Source organism: Hemicordylus capensis, chromosome 1 (genome assembly GCF_027244095.1).
Source record: "Hemicordylus capensis ecotype Gifberg chromosome 1, rHemCap1.1.pri, whole genome shotgun sequence".
In the NCBI taxonomy this organism is placed as follows: Eukaryota; Metazoa; Chordata; class Lepidosauria; order Squamata; family Cordylidae; genus Hemicordylus; species Hemicordylus capensis.
Genome location: NC_069657.1, coordinates 310,783,353 through 310,801,150, shown reverse-complemented (window position 1 = coordinate 310,801,150; position 17,798 = coordinate 310,783,353). Strand labels below are relative to the sequence as shown.

General features: G+C 43.3%; 1 protein-coding gene and 1 long non-coding RNA gene across 5 annotated transcripts in view; one reads left to right on the top strand and one right to left on the bottom strand.

The window, feature by feature from the left end:
* Nucleotides 1-17,798, bottom strand: part of TTK (TTK protein kinase) — a 90,594-nt gene that overhangs the window by 9,163 nt on the left and 63,633 nt on the right. For all 4 annotated transcript variants that reach the window (XM_053287031.1, XM_053287030.1, XM_053287028.1 and 1 more), the window contains 6 exons: nt 15,909-16,001; nt 10,284-10,441; nt 10,022-10,173; nt 7,004-7,128; nt 5,532-5,612; nt 2,464-2,640 (listed from right to left, as the gene is read on the bottom strand). In XM_053287031.1, the coding sequence (XP_053143006.1) occupies nt 2,464-2,640; nt 5,532-5,612; nt 7,004-7,128; nt 10,022-10,173; nt 10,284-10,441; nt 15,909-16,001 (786 nt within the window). The remainder of the gene's footprint in view (nt 1-2,463; nt 2,641-5,531; nt 5,613-7,003; nt 7,129-10,021; nt 10,174-10,283; nt 10,442-15,908; nt 16,002-17,798) is intronic.
* Nucleotides 4,175-15,911, top strand: LOC128341029 (uncharacterized). The gene is made up of 3 exons (XR_008314153.1): nt 4,175-4,384; nt 13,179-13,270; nt 15,506-15,911. It is a non-coding gene; the product is annotated as an uncharacterized LOC128341029 (long non-coding RNA).

Sequence of the window (17,798 nt, the reverse complement as noted above, 5' to 3'; positions counted from 1 at the left end):
TAAAAGCACCACAGCAGAACAAAGTCCCTGGGGATTGGTTTGAATTGGAAGGAGCATGAATCAAACTCCTCACAACCCGGGACAGCTCTGCTGGCCGTAAACCTGCAGAAGCAATGTGTGTACTCTGTAGACCAGAATTGTTTTTTTGCCGCATGCACCGCCTCCGCATAAACCTTCAAATGGGCTCTATGCTGTGTCCTGTCACATTCAAGCCGAGTTCTCCTCCACTTGAGCTTCAGTGGCCTACCTTACTGCTTCAGACCCCGCAACTCCTCTGTATACCAAGGGGCCACTTTTAAAGCAGATCGGAAGGGACGCTTAGGAGCTATCGTGTCTACTGCCCTGGTGAGTTCCCTATTCCAGGTTCCCACCAAGGCATCGACAGAATCACTAGCAGGACCAATATCAAAACCCTCCAAGGCTTTTTGGAATCCTACTGGGTCCAGCAGCCGTCCCGAGTGGACCATCTTAATAGGTCCTCCACCCCTGCAGGGCTGGGTTGTGGCTGTGAAACCAACCTTAACCAGGTAGTTGTCCGTCCATGACAATGGGGAAGCCACAAGATCCCACACCCATGGAACACCACCCGATCCGAACAAAAGACCAAATCGAGTGTGTGGCCAGCAACATGAGTTGGTCCTGAAACTAGTTGGGATAGGCCCATAGTTGTCATGTCCTCCTGAGCTGCACTGGACAAATCAGCCTCAAAATGGATATTGAAGTCCCACAGTACCAAAAGTCTGGGTGACTCCAACACCAACTCCAAGACCAGCTCCATCAGCTCAGTTAGGGAGTCAGTTGGGCAGCGGGGTAGACGGTACACCAACAGAATCCCCAATCTATCCCTAGTTGCCAGCCTCAGAAAGACACACTCAATGTAAGTCAACTGTTGCACAGGGGCCCTGGTAAGGGAAATGGTATCCTTACGGACCACAGCCACTCCACCCACCCTGCCCACTTACCCTAGCCTGCTCCACAACAGAGTAGTCTGGTGGAAGAAGCTGGGCCCAAACTGGGCCACTAGCCTCCCCCATCCAGGTTTCAGTTCTACAAGCCAGGTCGGCTTCCTCACCCATGATCAAGTCATGGATGACTTCAGTCTTATTCTGAACTGACCTGGCATTGCAAAGGAGCAAGGCTAGGTTCTGAGGGGAAGCATGAACTGCTCCCCGAGGCCAGAGAGCTGACAGGGCAGCCGGAAGTGGAAACAGTTACTAAATTACTGGTTTCCCTTCCCCTGTAACGGCCAGCTGCTCTGCCAACGCCAATTCTTCTATTCCCTCCCACAATAGTAATAGCTGCCCAAGAGCTGCTGGACACTGCCCCCCCCCCGGCATCACTATGCCCAAGAGAACCCAAACACATGACAACAAAGGGCCTGGCAAAACCCAATAAAAGGGTGACTAACAACATTCAAAGCAGACCTCCAACCTCACCTTAATATGACTTCCCCCCACCCCAAACCCCAGTCCCATACCAAAGGTCCGGCACTAAAGGCAGGCCCGCTTTGGTGGCTGGCTACAGGCGGGCCTCCAGCGTGCCTCCCTCCAATATAGGCTGCCAAGGACTCCAGAAATCTCTGCTCTCATGAGAGATCTCTGGTCCTTAGGGAAAGGTGGAATAAGTCAAGCGCTCAGATAAGGCGGCACCGGTGGAATAGGGCAGCAATCAAGCTGCCACAAGCTGGTCCTTCAGAAGGTCTGGGGCTGCAAAAACAAACCTCCTCGGCCGAGACAGGAGTGCGCAGGCCGGGTGAGACAGCTGTTTGTCAGGACTGGTCAGGGAGCTGACAGAATCTACCCCCTTCCTCTCTTCACCCTCTCCCGACCTCCCAGTATATGCAGCATTATTACTTATGCCAAGTATACAAAAGTTATTAAGAGCCTGGGTTAAGTAGCTTCCTCTATGCTGTATGTACTGCCAACATCCTCATATAAAAGTCACCATAATATTTTAACCCAGGGGGGCAGGTCTATCAACAGCTACAAAGCTTGATGGCTTTAGACTACCTCCAGGCTCATAAAGGCAGGATACCTTGGAATACCAGTTGCAGGGGAGCATCAGCAGGAGAGGGGTCTGCCTTTGCCTTCATCATTACAGCCTCAGTAAACTAGGCCTAAGTCAATCAAAAGCTTCAGCCAAGTCTCTCTATAGTTTCCTGTTCAGGAATTACCCTATGTATTACCTACTGAACAGAGTTCAGTGTGTGTTTAAGAATCTCAACTAGGAGCTAGGGAATGAAACCCAGGAGGAACAAGACAGCTTTTCCCAGGTATACTATCTCAGCCCTTCAAATGTAATCTACAAGTCACAATTGTATTTAAGAAAAAAAAATGTGGACATTTTCACGCTGCTCTAAGATGAAAGTAGCAATTGTGCATTCCCTGCCTCCCTCCCCATTTAAAAGTCTGAAAGTGTGTAACATTTCAGGCTTCTTAGGAAAATGGATACAAAAACTATTACCTTTAAGACATCCTGGAGATCTTTCTCTGCAATATCAGGGAATGCTATTTCATAACTAGGATCAATTATGGCATGAAGCTTTGTGATCTGATTTGTTATGTGCTGAAATGGAGTTCTTCCATATGTCATACAATATAAAATGCACCCCAATGACCAGACATCACTTTTGGGACTGATCTGAAAAAACAGAAAAAAGTTTCCCCACACTATTAAAACTATCACTTTGAAGTTCTCCCTATTACTGAGCTTGTGCAATGGAATATAGCTTAAGCAATAAGGAGAGTCTCTACATTATAAAACCTGCTCAACCACACACCTATGCAATGATGCATACTGCCAAAGGCAGAGAGTTAAAAATCAGGACAAGTAATTTGCTCAGAATAAGTTCACAGATGAATATACAACAGTTTTAGATCTTAGAAGTCATTTGACAGGATCATAGCTTTAAAAGCAAACAGGTTACTCATCTATGTAATTTGTTGCTAAAGCTAGTTAAAAAAAACTGATGAAACACTGAACAGGAAATCGGATGTACTGTGCAACATTCAGGTTTCTCTCATAGCATCATGTATCAGCTGTGAGCCACAGAGAAGTTACACTGGAGTGTTTGCATAAAAGCCTTGTTAGTCCCAACAATGCAGCCCTTAGCAACAGTGATCTGGGGGGAGAGAGCTCTGAAGAATATCTGCCCCTCCACACTCCCATTTGCTGCCACCACCTTTCAGGAATGCAAAGCCAGAAGTCTCAGAATGCAGTTCTTTGATACTGCCAACAGCACTCACCATTCTGGATCTGTCATTCTTAGGGCAATATCACCTGCTTAGAAAGCAGATTTTATCATTGTGAACCACTCTGAGAACTATTATGGTTGAAAAGTGGCATACATATTTTTGGCTTTTAATTTATATCCTGCTTTAACCCCAAAGTAATATGCAGCATGTTATAATAGCATGCAAACAATACATAAATAAAAGCATAGTTAAAACTACAGAGAAAGACTAGTTGGGAACTTTAGGTGAAAATCCCACACTAAAAACTCTCAAAACTTATCTTGTCCCCAAAGCAGAACAGAATAGTCCAGCCTTTACTAACCACAGGAAGGATGAGAGAGAAGAAGAATATGAGCCTCCCAGTGGAAGGAGTCCACTCTTAGTGCAGCTAGAGAAATGACCCAATTCCACATGCTTGACAACCAAACTTTGCAAATTGCAACACATGGAAAAGAATGTCCACTAAAAGTTTTAATGCACTGTTGGATACATTACTGTCTTGTTACTTCTGTCAAATTGCTTGATATTGGGATTTCTTAAAACCACATTTTTATGTTTTAATACATCATACACTGCCTTGATGTCAATTTGACAGAAAGCAGACTCTCTCTAAATATAATTCTCTAGGGCATACCCATGGCTATTCCTGTGCATGGCAGCTCTCGTGAGAGAGAGTTCACAAGCAGAAACACATTGGTAATTGGACAGTGGAGATTCCTTATGCAGATAGGGAGGAGGAGCCTGCGAGAGAGAAGCACCATGGTGATTGGGCAGCGGGGATTCCATATGCAGATAGGGAGGAGGTGCCTGTGGTGGCTAAGGTAAATTAGAATGCAACTGTTACTGGTTGGAAGATGTTCTTGATTGTAGAGGAGAGGGAGAGAGGGACAGTGTGAGTGTGAGTGTGTGAGTGTGAGACAGTGAGAGAGAGAGAGAGAGAGAGAGAGAGTGTGAGAGAGAGAGAGAGAGTGTGTGTGAGAGAGAGAGAGAGAGAGAGTGTGTGTGTGTGTAGATATATATATAAATATATATATAAATAAATGGAGGCGGGCAGGGGTCTGCAAAGAGAGGGTTCATGAGGGAGGAAAGAGCCTCTTCAGGAGAAGGAGGCTGCCGTTGTGGGAATTAGATGAGGAAATAAGATGAACAAGGTATGTTAACTTGAGGGAGGGAGGGAGGGAGGGAGGGAGAAAAAGGGGGAAAGAAAGAGAGGGGAAGAGTGAGTGGAGGAGAGAAAGAAAAAGAAGGGGGGAGGGAGAAAGAAGGAATGTCAAGGAATGGGCCCGAGCCTGTCAGCAGGCTGAGGGGAGCGAGTGGTCATGGTGGTGGCAGCAGCGAGGAAAGGCCCAGTCAACCACTGCTGCTGTTTAGGGCTACCGAGGCCATTGGAGGCAGGCAGGCAGGCAAGGGATGGGAACGGGCCTGTCGGCGGCCTGAGGGAAACAAGTGGCAATGGTGGTGGTGGCAGCAAGGAAGAGCCCAGTCAACTGCTGCTGCTGCTCCTCCTGTGGGGAGGAACAGGAGCGGGCTTCAGGGGACTGTGGAGAGAACTCTGGGGATCGAGGGCTGCAGCTTGGCCAACAGGCGCCAGCAACGCTACAGCCACGACCAGGAGGGGTGAGGGGTGTAGTAAAGGGATGGAGGAGGAGGAGTGCGGCTCAGGTGAGGATGAAGAGATCTGAGGAGAGGGGAATTGTGGCAGGGGAGAGGGGAGCAATCAATTACTAGCGTGCAGATGCTCTGCGCAGATTAAGCTAGTAATTCTATATTTTGGCTGTGCTACTGGCCAACATACTTCATGAGAAGATCTAGGTAAGCAAACCATTGCTATAGCAAGTTATAACAAGTAAGTTTTTTAATTGACTTAACAGATAATAGTGGAGTTCCATCTTTTAAAAAATAAATAGGCAATAGTGCACTAGTAAAAATATAAAACACTGTTTAAAGTAGAGAGAAGTTTCCCTGACCCTTAAAATTATCCTCGTTAAGTTGACTGAATGGGGTCAGAACATTGTTTATTTTCTCAAGGTGTCTGAAAGTAAGAACATCACACTTTTAAAGCTCCATCTCCAATACAATCGCTTTACACAATAGTTGCCTTTTCTGCATATTTTGTCTCAAATCTTGTCCTCATGTATAATGGCCCACCTTCAAAATTGGACTGTCTCTTATCTCCAGTAAATTCTATCCATCAAAACCACTTTATTCCCATCATTCTACCCAAGAAAGCAAATCTCTTTCTAAGATGGCATTTAACATCTAAATCATTTTCCTCTTTCAATCAAAAGACTGCATTACCTTTGATCTTGACTTTCCATTTTCTCCACTGGAAGACATGTCTTTGATTGCTTCTGGTGGCATGTAATTAACTGTACCAACCTAATAGTATAAACAATAGAATTGCATAAATTAAGGTGAATACTAAAATTTAAAATACATCATCCATCCAATTTGTTCAAATTCTCTTTGAAAGCAGGCCTTGAAAAACAATGCATTAAAAATCACATTAATGTATAGTTAAGCTCTCAAAATCACTGTGTGTTTTAGCAATGCAGCCAATAAGCAGAATTCTACAGTAGTTCATTAAATACATTAATACAGAAGTAGAAATAAGTTTGTGTTGCATGAACAAAACATTTTAGAACCTATAGTGTCTTTTGATTCAGAGAAAACAGTGATGTAGGCAATTTTAGAAAGTACTGAAGAACACTGAACACCGAGACAACACTATACAAATATTTATAAAATGAGCCATAGCTTCAAAAATTGTTTCCTCAAGCATTGTGTCAAATCCTCCATCCCAATGGAGCCATCAATGGCAAAGTTCTCTCAGATTTAGGAATCAGGAGCAAGTAATAGATCCTCTCAACATTAGCTAAAAAGCACGTGTGAGCTGTGGGATCTTGTATCTGATTTCCCACATTCCCTTCCTCCATTAAAATATTTATACACGACTTTTCAAGAAGAGGAATTCCTATTACAAATTCTTACTCAGAACTTAACTGCAGCTAAAGCAAATGTTTGTTGTCATTTATTTTGTTCTGTTGTAAACCGCTCAGAGATGTAAGTATTGGGCAGTATAAAAGTATGTTAAAAAAATAAATAAATGGGCACATCGGGCCTTAAGTTAGCCATAGTGTTTAAGGCTAACCAGTCTGCCCATTAACCAGGTTTTGTGAAACTGGTTAAAAAGGCAAACTTTGTTACCTTAAAATCATGGTTAATCTCTGTGCCAAAATATCCTTTTTACTGAAGTTAGGAAGGAGAAATTCACTCTGGGGAGTGGAGGAAATAATTGTGCCACCAACTCCATTCTCTTACTCTTGGTTCATAAGTCAGGCCTACAATGGAATATACCTGACTGCATCCCCTGAACTCTCTTTTTTCTTACCCTCCCCCTTCCAGTCAGCCTTACATACTTGCACCCCTCCTTACAACACTACAGCAACAGCCAGCGTTAACTAGGGAGAACAACAATAAAGCAATTACCAACATATTCCTATTTTTCAAGTTGCCGTGATTGTGAATCCGTGATTGAGAATCTACTGTGTCTAGGCCTACTACCAAGATCTATAAACTGCCCAAAAACACACAAACACAAACCAAGACATCCGAAGTTATTTGCTTCCTGTTGATGTCCACTTGCTCAGGCCTCCCACATGACAAAAAGACTGATATCAAGAACTCCAGAAAAATATACTATTTATGTTTCCCAGACACACACACACACACCCCACACCCATGCTCCAATATGGCTCAGATACACTCACCTGTGAATCTTTGACAATGCTAGTCACATCTGGCTGCATTTGGTTTGCAATGCCAAAATCTATTAGTTTTAGCATTCCATCCACTAGCAGGAAGTTTGCTGGTTTTAGATCACTATGAACAATACCTATAAAATAAAATTTGAATCTTAGTCCAAATTAAAACTGCAATTTCAGATTGTAACTGCTAGTAAGATATCTATTCACCTCACTCTCATATATAAAGAATTAATAAGTATTTCTAAATCTTAGAAATGTCATCATCTTATTTAAACTCTTATGCCATCAACAACCTTTTCCCCGCTAGCCCTGACACTTATGAAACTGCCACAAGCTCATCTCAAATCACATTTCTCCAAAAAAAAAGTCTACTTCCACTGAAGAAAATATTTATCTCTAGCTTTTATAGTTAGACTGAAACTAGAATAACCTCTAGAACTATCTTCTCCTCTTTGAACCAATATATTCCACCCCTGTTAAAAAACAAGTGAAAAAGTCTTCTGTCTTTAGCATAGCAAAAAACAATCAAGTACTATAGTTAAATAGTCTATATTGCACTGTTGTGAAATTTGCTTGGAGTTACGACTTATGGAAGAACCTGCACTAGTAGTAACTTTCCACATCTCATACCCGAGGTCAACATCAAAGATCACCGTCACTGGGCAGCTGTCAAGGGCCATCAGAAGGGTCAACTGCTGATCAGAGCCCACTTCCTTTGCCCATAGCTTTTGTGTGGTGAGAGTGAAGAACTCTCTTGGGGAGAAAAGTGGAAGAGGGCTCATGGAGGGCAGCTTGCCAAGAGCCCTGGAAACCTGCAGTCATCTGTGTTCATGCTTACATCTTACTGGTTTCAATGGGCATAAAGTTGCATGCAATGATGTGCTAGTTTCAGTCTATGGCTCTAAGCAGGCTCCCTTTCAAGGAGAGAGGAGATATTGGAAGTGGAATACAAGTCACATGAAACCAAGTGTTCAAATAACCCAGACATGAGCTTCACGAGGACCTGCTACAAGCAGTATTAGTTTCAGCACTGGAAGATACAAGCAAGACAATCTTTTGAAGACACATTTAAAGAAGGAAATCCATAAAGAGGGATCTAGAGAGCAGTGGTGGGTGGAAAGCAGATATAGCAAACATCTGGAGTTCCTTTGATAGCTAAGGACTTCATTCTTGAGGAAAAAAGAGAAGAGAATGAAGGGACAGAAACCAATGATGAAACAATGTCTGGGATGTTGCAACAGCAGAGAACCAAGACCACTTCCGAGAATAGGAATGGCAGGTTGAAAGCTTTCTGGAGAAACCATGACAAAATGTAAAGCTTGGACATAAGAGATTCTGGCTTGCTCCAAACAAATTGAATCCTCCTGACCCTCATGTGTGAAAAGGAGTATGTGTGCCTGAGGGTAGAGGATGCCATACAAAGTCAGGATTTAATCCTGGCTCTGTGTTACATCTGAACCAGCCCAGTAGCATCTTATCCTTGGCAGCAGGTCTTTGTTAATTTATGCTTTCGCAAAATTCATCTATGACCCATAAGCTCTTAGCTTTAATTATGGATGTGATTTAAGGTAACAGCTGTTATAATCCTCAATACTAAACTTTCTATTAAAACATTAGAGTCTCTAGATGTATGAAATATACAGTATCTATTAATATAGAGACCACTATTAGTACAGACATTAGGTCTATCTTCAGGGTTTGTCATAATGATTCACATATGTGCAGCCCATGTTGTAGCACAATGTAAGATATAGATGAATAAAAGGATGACAATGTAATTGAGATGGGCACTTCAAATGCAAATAAACAAACAGAGAAGGCTTAAATGAAAAGCTGATATTTGTTCTGACTCAAGGAGATAGAAGGAAAAGTGCAGCAGAGAAGATACACTTGTAGAAAGGGGGATTTCGTCGTAGTGACTCACATACAAAGCAACACGCTGCTGAGTGTGAGCACGTTGTCTCCATTCAATTCCCAAATTGTGTCCTCCCATCTAGCAAACTCAGAGCCTCCATGGCTCCTTAAGATTGCACAATTATTGTGGCAATGAACCTCTCATTGGGAATAATGGGACACTTGTCACTGCAGGGACTGTGCAATTCTTAGGAGCCACAGAGGCTCTGTGAGTTTGCTAGATGAGAGGACACAGTTTGAGAATTGAATGGGGACAGCGCACATGCCCAGCATAGGCAGGAGCATAGGCAGTGTGCTGCGTTGTATAAGAGTCACTATAACATTATGGAGGAGCAAGTTGTAGAATAGTGGAAATTGCCACCTTTGGGAATGAGGCCATCATTCAGTAGAGCATCTGCTTTGCATGCCTGATGTCCCAGGTTCAACCCTTGGCAACTCCAAGCAGGGCTGGACAAAACTCCTGCTTTAAACCTTGGAGAAGCAGCTGCCAGTCAGTGTAGACAATACTAAGCTAGATGGACCAATGTTCTGACTCAGTGTAAGGCCGCTTCCTGTGTCCCTATGACATCCCATGCCATTTATTTCCTCACGTTTGCCTAGCCCTCTGAAGATTTAGTTGCTCTACAAAAGCGCACTCTCGCTCTCTCACAGCAGGTATTCCATAGCAAAAAGGATCCTTATACATGCCAAAGACTACATTATATAGTCAGTATTAGGGATGGCCAACTTCTTATGCCTGGTGAGCTGTAAGTCTCAGAACCCAGGTTCTTGGGAGTTGTTTCACAGGGGGTGAAGTGCAGCAAAAGGCAGGGCAGTGTAGGGGTGGGACACGCAAAGTCACACATGCTGCAGAACACTCTGTGCAAGATCTCAGGATGCTATTTTCTTTATGCAAGAAAGGAAACTTGACTGAAAGTAGCACAATCTCTTGCTCCTGGGTGGCACTGTTGTCTATATGATCATGCAAAGCAGGAGCCACACAAAAGTGTCCCACAGGCTGAAAGCCACCCACAAGTTTCCAGCAGACCGTCCTTTATCTACTACATAATCTATACCATATGCACTAAACAGAGACAGATTATGTATAAACTGTTTTTTTGTAGATACCTTGTTGGTGGATTGCATGGACAGCTTCCAACATATTCTTCCAGTAGCTCTTCCGTTCCCATGGGTTAATAGTCTTTTTCTTTTTAAGCCAACTATTAAGATCAATATTACCACACTCCATCACCATGTAGATATTCTTCTCACCAATTTCACTAAAACAAGGTTGTTATAAAAGTTATACATGAGAAAGTACTTTGGGTTGTCAGGGTGGTGGTGGAGGGTGGAATTAGATCCCCCCCCCAAAAAAAATCAATGTACTCACTAGTCATAAAGTCGGATGATCTTATCACTGTGTTGCTGAAGTTTATTTAAATGAGCTATCTCATTTTTATAACTTTCTATAGTCTGTTGATCTGCATCTTCTAGGTTCACATATTTGATGGCATAAAGCTGCTTCTTTTCATCAAGCACTTGGAACACCTGAAAAGAGGGGGGTGGGAGGGGGAAAACAATCATAGGAGTACACAGATTCTGCTTCCCACAGATTCTCTTCTTAAGGTAGCTGTCAAAGAAAGGAGGGGCGCTGCACCATCACACAGGTTGTGTGCATCCTAGTCAAGCTGCAGAGTGTTCATCTCCCTCAGTGATGTGTACAGCACACATGGCTATGTCCCACCTGAGTTAATGAGCATGTGGACAACATGTATATACCAACCACTTAGGTATTTGCTAAGAACCCCATTAAGCAACACAAAGCTCATAAATATTTCCTATTTGCCTGCACTTACATATGTGATAAGCATGAGTGTTCCCAAAAGTTAAAACTTGGGCTCATAATTATGATTGTACTAGGCACAAACATTTTTTGTTAAGGAAGGTTCAGCAGCAGCTTTTGAGAATCTTTAGACTATCATATGGCAACACCCAAAAATGGGATAAATATTCCAAAGTAGTAATTCCCCCATCCCCACCCCACAATTTGTTCACAGTGCTTCAGTCTTCAAAATAAGGCAAAGAACAGTCCAGGTTCTAGGCTGAACTCATCAAAAAGGCAAGTCCTCATGCTTGCAATAAAACAGGTATCACATAGCAAGTTCAAGGTTTCTTGTATGAATATTATGCATACAAATTTTGCATGATTCACAATAACTCTTGAATAACTAGGACTTCAGGCCTATAGAAGCAGATATCCACCCATATCTACCTCAGATCAGATCTACTACTTGCTTCTTATTGTCACCAAACAAGCCAGATAATCTTGGTGACTGACATGATGCCCACCCCTCTGTTGTCAAAAGGACAACTGTGGGTCTGTAAGAAGCCTTCAGGATCTCTGAACTGAAGGCTTCTTTGCACAACTGAGTGGAGGGCGAGCAATTTGCGCATCAGTTCCCTCCACTCCAAAAGCCCTTTACACTTGTATAAATCTATTCCTGAGGGTCTCACAGCCCTCAGGAACAGAATCCTCCTTCCAGAGATGAAAGGCGGAACATCATGTCCACCACTAACATGAAATTCTCACCTACGAATTAAAAAAATGTTTAAAAACCTGCCACACAGTAAAATCTAGCAAATATTTAAAATGCTTTAGAATTGTGTCCATTATGCATTCTATAGAAATTGTATTTCATTCTGCCATAAGCATTTGGTAGGAAGCATCTTACTGAACACATCTAGCTACAATCAGTTCTAGCATGAAGAAGCTGAAGGCATTCTGTCCTTACCAGCTGGCCCGGATGCAGAGCATCTGTGCCTCTAATTCTCCCTCGTTCTCAGACCTCCCCACTCCTCCCCCTCCCCCCAATGTTTTCTCTCTAGCCAGCCAGCTACCACCTTTTTTCCCGACCCATTCGCCTTATCTTCCCCACCATTGCCTTCCTATCCCCCTCCCAGCAACTTGCTGGCGAACTCTCGCGAGAGCTGCCACACATGGGATTAGCAATGGGTACATATAAGAGAATTATAGATATAGAAAGAAGATGGTTACCCATGCAATTCAGGCTGGGCGGATCTGATAAGTTCACACACATTGAGTGCGGTTTTAATTAATTCCAACTGCTCTGTCAACTCTTCAGCCTCGGGGAGCAGCTCCAACGACCCAGAGTCTGGCCTTGCTCCTCTGCAATGCCAGGTCAGTTCAGAATAAGACCAAAATTGTCCACGATCTGATCGTGGATGAGGGAGCTGACCTGGCATGTATAACTGAGACCTGGATTGGGGAGGCAAGTGGTGGAGAAGCTCGGCTTCTCCCACCAGGTTACTTTGTTGTGGAGCAGGCCAGGGGAAGTGGGCACGGGGCTGTGTGTGTGTGTGTGGTCCATAAAAATACTGTTTCCCTTACCAAGGCCCCTGTGAGACAGTTGACTTATATTGAGTGCATATTTTTGAGGCTGGGAGCTAGGGATAGATTGGGGATTCTATTGGTGTACTGTCCACCCCGCTGCCCAACTGACTCCCTAACTGAGCTGACAGAGCTGGTCACCGAGTTGGTGTTGGAGTCTCCTAGACTTTTGGTACTGGGGGACTTCAATATCCACTTTGGGGCTGACTTGTCTGGTGCGGCTCAGGAGTTCATAGCGGCCATGACAACTATGGGCCTATCCCAATTAGTTTCTGAACCAACTCATGTTGCCGGCCATGCACTTGATTTTTCTTTTGTTTGGATCAGTGTTCTGTGGGTGGGGGATCCAGTGGTTTCCCCATTCTCATGGATGGACCACTACCTACTTAAGGTTGGTCTCACAGTCACAATCCACTCCTGCAGAGGTGGTGGACCTATTATGATGGTTCATCCAAAAAGTCTGCTGGACCCAGTGGGATTGCAAAAGGCCTTGGGGGATTTTGATGTTGGTGCGGCAAAATACAAAGTGCTGGTTATTACCTTTAAAGTCCTGAAAGGCTTGGGTCCGAGCTATCTCGGTGGCGTTCGATACCATCAACCATGGTATCCTTCTGGATCGCCTGGGGGAGTTGGGGATAGAGGGCACTGCTTTGCAGTGGTTCCGTTCCTATCTCTCAGGCAGATCCCAGATGGTGGAGCTTGGTGACAGTTGCTCCTCAAAACAGGAGCTGTTATATGGAGTCCCTCAGGGCTCCATTCTGTCACCAATGCTTTTTAACATCTACATGAAACCGCTGGGTGAGGTCATCAGGTGGTTTGGTGCTGGGTGTTATCTGTATGCTGATGACACTCAAATCTACTTCTTTTCATCTTCAGGAAATGGTGTTCATGCCATAAATGTCTGCCTACAGGCAGTAATGGGCTGGATGAGGGATAACAAATTGAAGCTGGATCCAAGCAAGACAGAGGTACTCATTGTGGGGGCTCAGAATCTGAGGGGTGAGTTAGATCTCCCGGTGCTGGATGGGGTTAAACTCCCCCAGAAGGAGCAGGTGCGCAGCTTGGGAGTACTCCTGGACCCAGGCCTCACCCTGGCTTCTCAAGTGGAGGCTATGGCCAGGAGTGCTTTCTATCAGCTTCAGCTGATTTGACAGCTGCGCCCATTCCTTGAAGAGGATGACCTCAAAACAGTGGTGCATCAGCTGCTAACCTCCCAGCCTGACTACTGCAATGCGCTCAACGTGGGGCTGCCTTTGTACGTAGTCTGGAAACTTCAGTTAGTTCAGAATGCGGCAGCCAGATTGGTCTCTGGGGCAACCCGGAGACCATATGATGCCTGTTTTGAAACAGTTACAATGGCTGCCGATATGTTTCCCGGCAAAATACAAAGTGCTGGTTATTACATTTAAAGTCCTGAACGGCTTGGTTCCGAGATATCTTAGAGAGCGCCTTCTTTTCCCCACCACACGTTAAGGTCATCTGAGGAGGTCCATCTCCAGTTACCACTGGTTCGTTTGGTGGCTACTCAGATGTGGGCCTTCTCTGCAGCTGCTCCCAGGCTGTGGAATGCACTCCCAGGAGAAATTCGCAGTCTTAACTCCTCACTGACCTTCAAGAGAGCCCTTAAAACCCATCTGTTTGGCCTGGCCTTTTAGGGTTTTTAAATTAGTTTTAATTGTTTTAAAGCTAACCTGGTTTTCAGGGTGTTAATTGTTTTGATAGTTTAATTGTTTAAGATGTCTTTAAATTGGTGTTTCATATTTGTATTTCTGTTTTAATTGTTATTGGTTTTAATGGTTTATGTTAATTGTGTCCTGAGCCATTTTGGAAAGGTGGTATAAAAATCGAATACATAAAAATAGATAAATAAATAATCTTAGAGAGCGCTTTCTTCTACATGATCCCCACTGCACATTAAGGTCATCTGAGGTCGTCCGTCTCCAGTTACCACTGGTTTGTTTGGTGGCGACTCAAGAGGCGGGCCTTCTCTGTAGCTGCTCCCGGGCTGTGGAATGCACTCCCAGCAGAAATTCGCAGTCTTAACTCCTTACTCTTTGAGTAAGGGCCCCTGGTGGCGCAGTGGTAAAACTGCTGCCCTGTAACCAGAAGGTTACAAGTTCAATCCTGACCAGGGGCTCAAGGTTGACTCAGCCTTCCATCCTTCCGAGGTCGGTAAAATGAGTACCCAGAATGTTGGGGGCAATATGCTAAATCATTGTAAACCGCTTAGAGAGCTCCGGCTATAGAGCGGTATAGAAATGTAAGTGTTATTGCTATTGCTATTGCTATTACTGACCTTCAAGAGAGCTTTAAAACCCATCTGTTTGGCCTGGCCTTTCAGGGTTTTTAATTAGTTTTAATTGTTTTAATGCTAACCTGGTTTTCAGGGTTTTGTTTTGATAGTTTAATTGTTTTTTAAAGATGTTTTCATTGTTATATTTATATTGGTTTTAATGGTTTCTGTTTTAATTGTAAACCGCTCTGAGCCATTTTGGAAGGGCGGTATAAAAATCGAATAAATAAATAATAAATAAATAATTGATTTGGAACGAGGGGACATGGGTTTAAATCCCCACTTAGGCACAATGCTTGGTTGGTGACTCACCTTTGGCCAGTCAGCATTTCCCAGCCTAACCTATCCCTCACATAGTTGCTATGAAAGTGAAAAAAAAAACAAGGTAGCACTATGAACACAACCTTAAGCTGCTTAGAAGAAGGGTGGAGTGCTACTAATAATGATAATGCAAAAGGAAGAATCAATTCACCCATGCAAGTTATTACTACAGATGAAATGAATTGGTGCAATAAATATAAGTGAGCACTAACTGTCTTTTTAAATGCGTGCCTCCACGCACGCTTGCATCAGTCAATTTTGGAATTCATTATATCAAATGAATGATATCATGAATTCAGGTAAGAGCTAGGATACTATTCCTGGGATATTTTCAAACAAATAGTATCAGCTACCTGCAATGAGCCTATGCTGATTAAAAGCAGAAATACAAGAAAATGACAAGATGACAAAAGAACTAACAGTCCAATTCAATATTTACTTGTAAGTAAGTCTTACCCAGTTCAGTGGAGTTTACTTCTAGGCAAGCATGTTTAGAGTTGAAGCTTAAGTTTCCAATCTGCATACTTGCTTATGGTTATGTGCTTGCACAGTGACTATTTTTACAATCTATATATTTTCTATCTTCTAGATAATTAATCCTCTTAGCCGGACCAGATGCGTGGGGATGTGTGGCGGAACACTCGCACACGCGTTAGGAGATGACTGGGCGTCGTGGGGATGCGTGGCGGAACTCTTGCAAGAGTTCCGCACACACATTAGGAGACGGCTGGGCGGTGTGCTCCCTTCCCCCCAGTGCCCCTCCCCTCCAGTGCCCCCGTGAGACTTCTTAAACTTATCCTATATCCTATGAGAAATATTATTACGAACACAATATTGAAAAAGCAGAACAGCTTGCAAGGGATTGTACAAGATCAGAAACCTATGATTACAAGTAGCGTATTTTTAGGTCTCATCTGTTCACATGCATGACTTCTTCATCTCCTATACTCAGAAGTTATGATTGAAATAACTGATTTACATTAAAGTCTTACCTTACTTGATCCTCCACTGCCAATTTGTTTCAACACAGAATACCACTTTCCTTTAACAGCAATGCATTCACTTGAAGGTAAAGAAGCTGGCATCTGAACCAAGAAATCATTTACACATATAAAGGAATATGTCAGATGTTCACATTACTATTCACTTTTAGTTCACATTACTATTCACTAACAGAGTGTGACATGTAGGGCAACATGTAGGATATATCTCATCATGACTTTTCAAGAGGGGATGCATGACTAGTAGTCTCCAAAATATGTAGCAAGTAACAAAAGTCAGTGAAAAGTTTATCACTCAGGATCTAAAGAACACATATGCTGAAATTTTGAACAGAGTATCACACTATGTTTACCAAAGTTCAAAACAGCACATCAGTTTTGAAGCTTTCCCTTTAAAACACAGATATTCTATTTTCAGTCTCCAGTTCAATGACCTTTATCATTACGTGCATCCCACATACATATATAGCAAGCTAGTTGTGAATTTTATATTCAGCTGTACCCAAGTGCAAAATGTAGCATAAGCCACTCCCTTTACTAATGAGAGACATTTTAATGTAATTTATTGAAAGTTATGTTGAAGTTCATGTCTTCAACAGCAGCCTAAACCTGAGCTACATGCTGGCAGATTTCACAGATCTACTAACATGATGCGTTTATTACCTGCCATGGCCAACCTCTAAATATATATGATTAATATATAGTATGATCATCCTCCTTTCAGTGGATTGCCAAATTCTGGCCACCACCACCAAATTCTAATATGGTCACAAAGTGTTAGTCGTTTTGCAAGGCAACACATTTTAACAACTACTTTGTATTATATATAGATATAGATATATAATATCTAAAAAGGAGCATTGGTCACTCACCGTGAAGACTTCTTCTGGCTGCTGGTGTTGAGGACATCCCCGCACGCTCCAGAGGTCAGGACAAATCAATTAGGCAAAGCCTTTAAGGAGTGGGAGAGGATAGCCCCTCCCAGTTCTGTTTTGTCAAACCAAGCTTCTAGAAAAGTAAGTCATAGTGAAACCAAAGACAATATTATGCAAGAATTAAAGTAGATTAGGCAGAATACAAAGGGTTGCAATGATGGCCTTGGAAAGGATATTTAGATGCCATGACACGTCTACACCTACAAAGAATAGAATTGTTCAGACAATGGTTTTTGCCATGACACTCTATGTGAAAGCTGGACTTCGAAGAAGCAAGATAGAAAAAGCATTGATGCTTTTGAATTTTGGTGCTGGAGAAGACTTTTGAGGATACCATGGACAGCCAGGAAAACAAACAAATGGATCATAGAACAAATCAATCCAGAATTTTCACTCGAGGCACAAATGACCAGGCTCAAACTATCATACTTCGGACACATTATGTGAAAACCCAGCTCCCTTGAAAAGTCCATAATGCTGGGGAAAGTTGAAGGAAAGAGAAGAGGAGGACAACCAGTAGCAAGGTGAATTGACTCAATTATGACAGCAATGAATGCACCACTGAGAGACCTTAAAGGCCAAGTTGAAGACAGATCATCCTGGAGATCATCGATGTGGTCACTAAGAGTCGACACCGACTTGACAGCACTTAATCAATCAGGCAGAATGAAGGGGTGGGGGGAAACCATGTACAAGTAGCCATGGATGCCCTAGGGTGGGTCAAGATGTCCTCAACACTAGCAGCCAGAAGAAGCCGTTACAGTGAGTGACCAATGCTCCTTTCTCGGCTGCTGGATGAGGACATCTCATGTGGGACATGCCACAGCTAAGAGACCGCAGGTGGGAATGTCTCCAGTTACTGAGGCAGAAGGACCTGTTGTACGACACGTCTACCAAACGCAGCCTGGGCTGAGCTGAAGAGGTCTAGTTTGTAATGTCGTGTGAA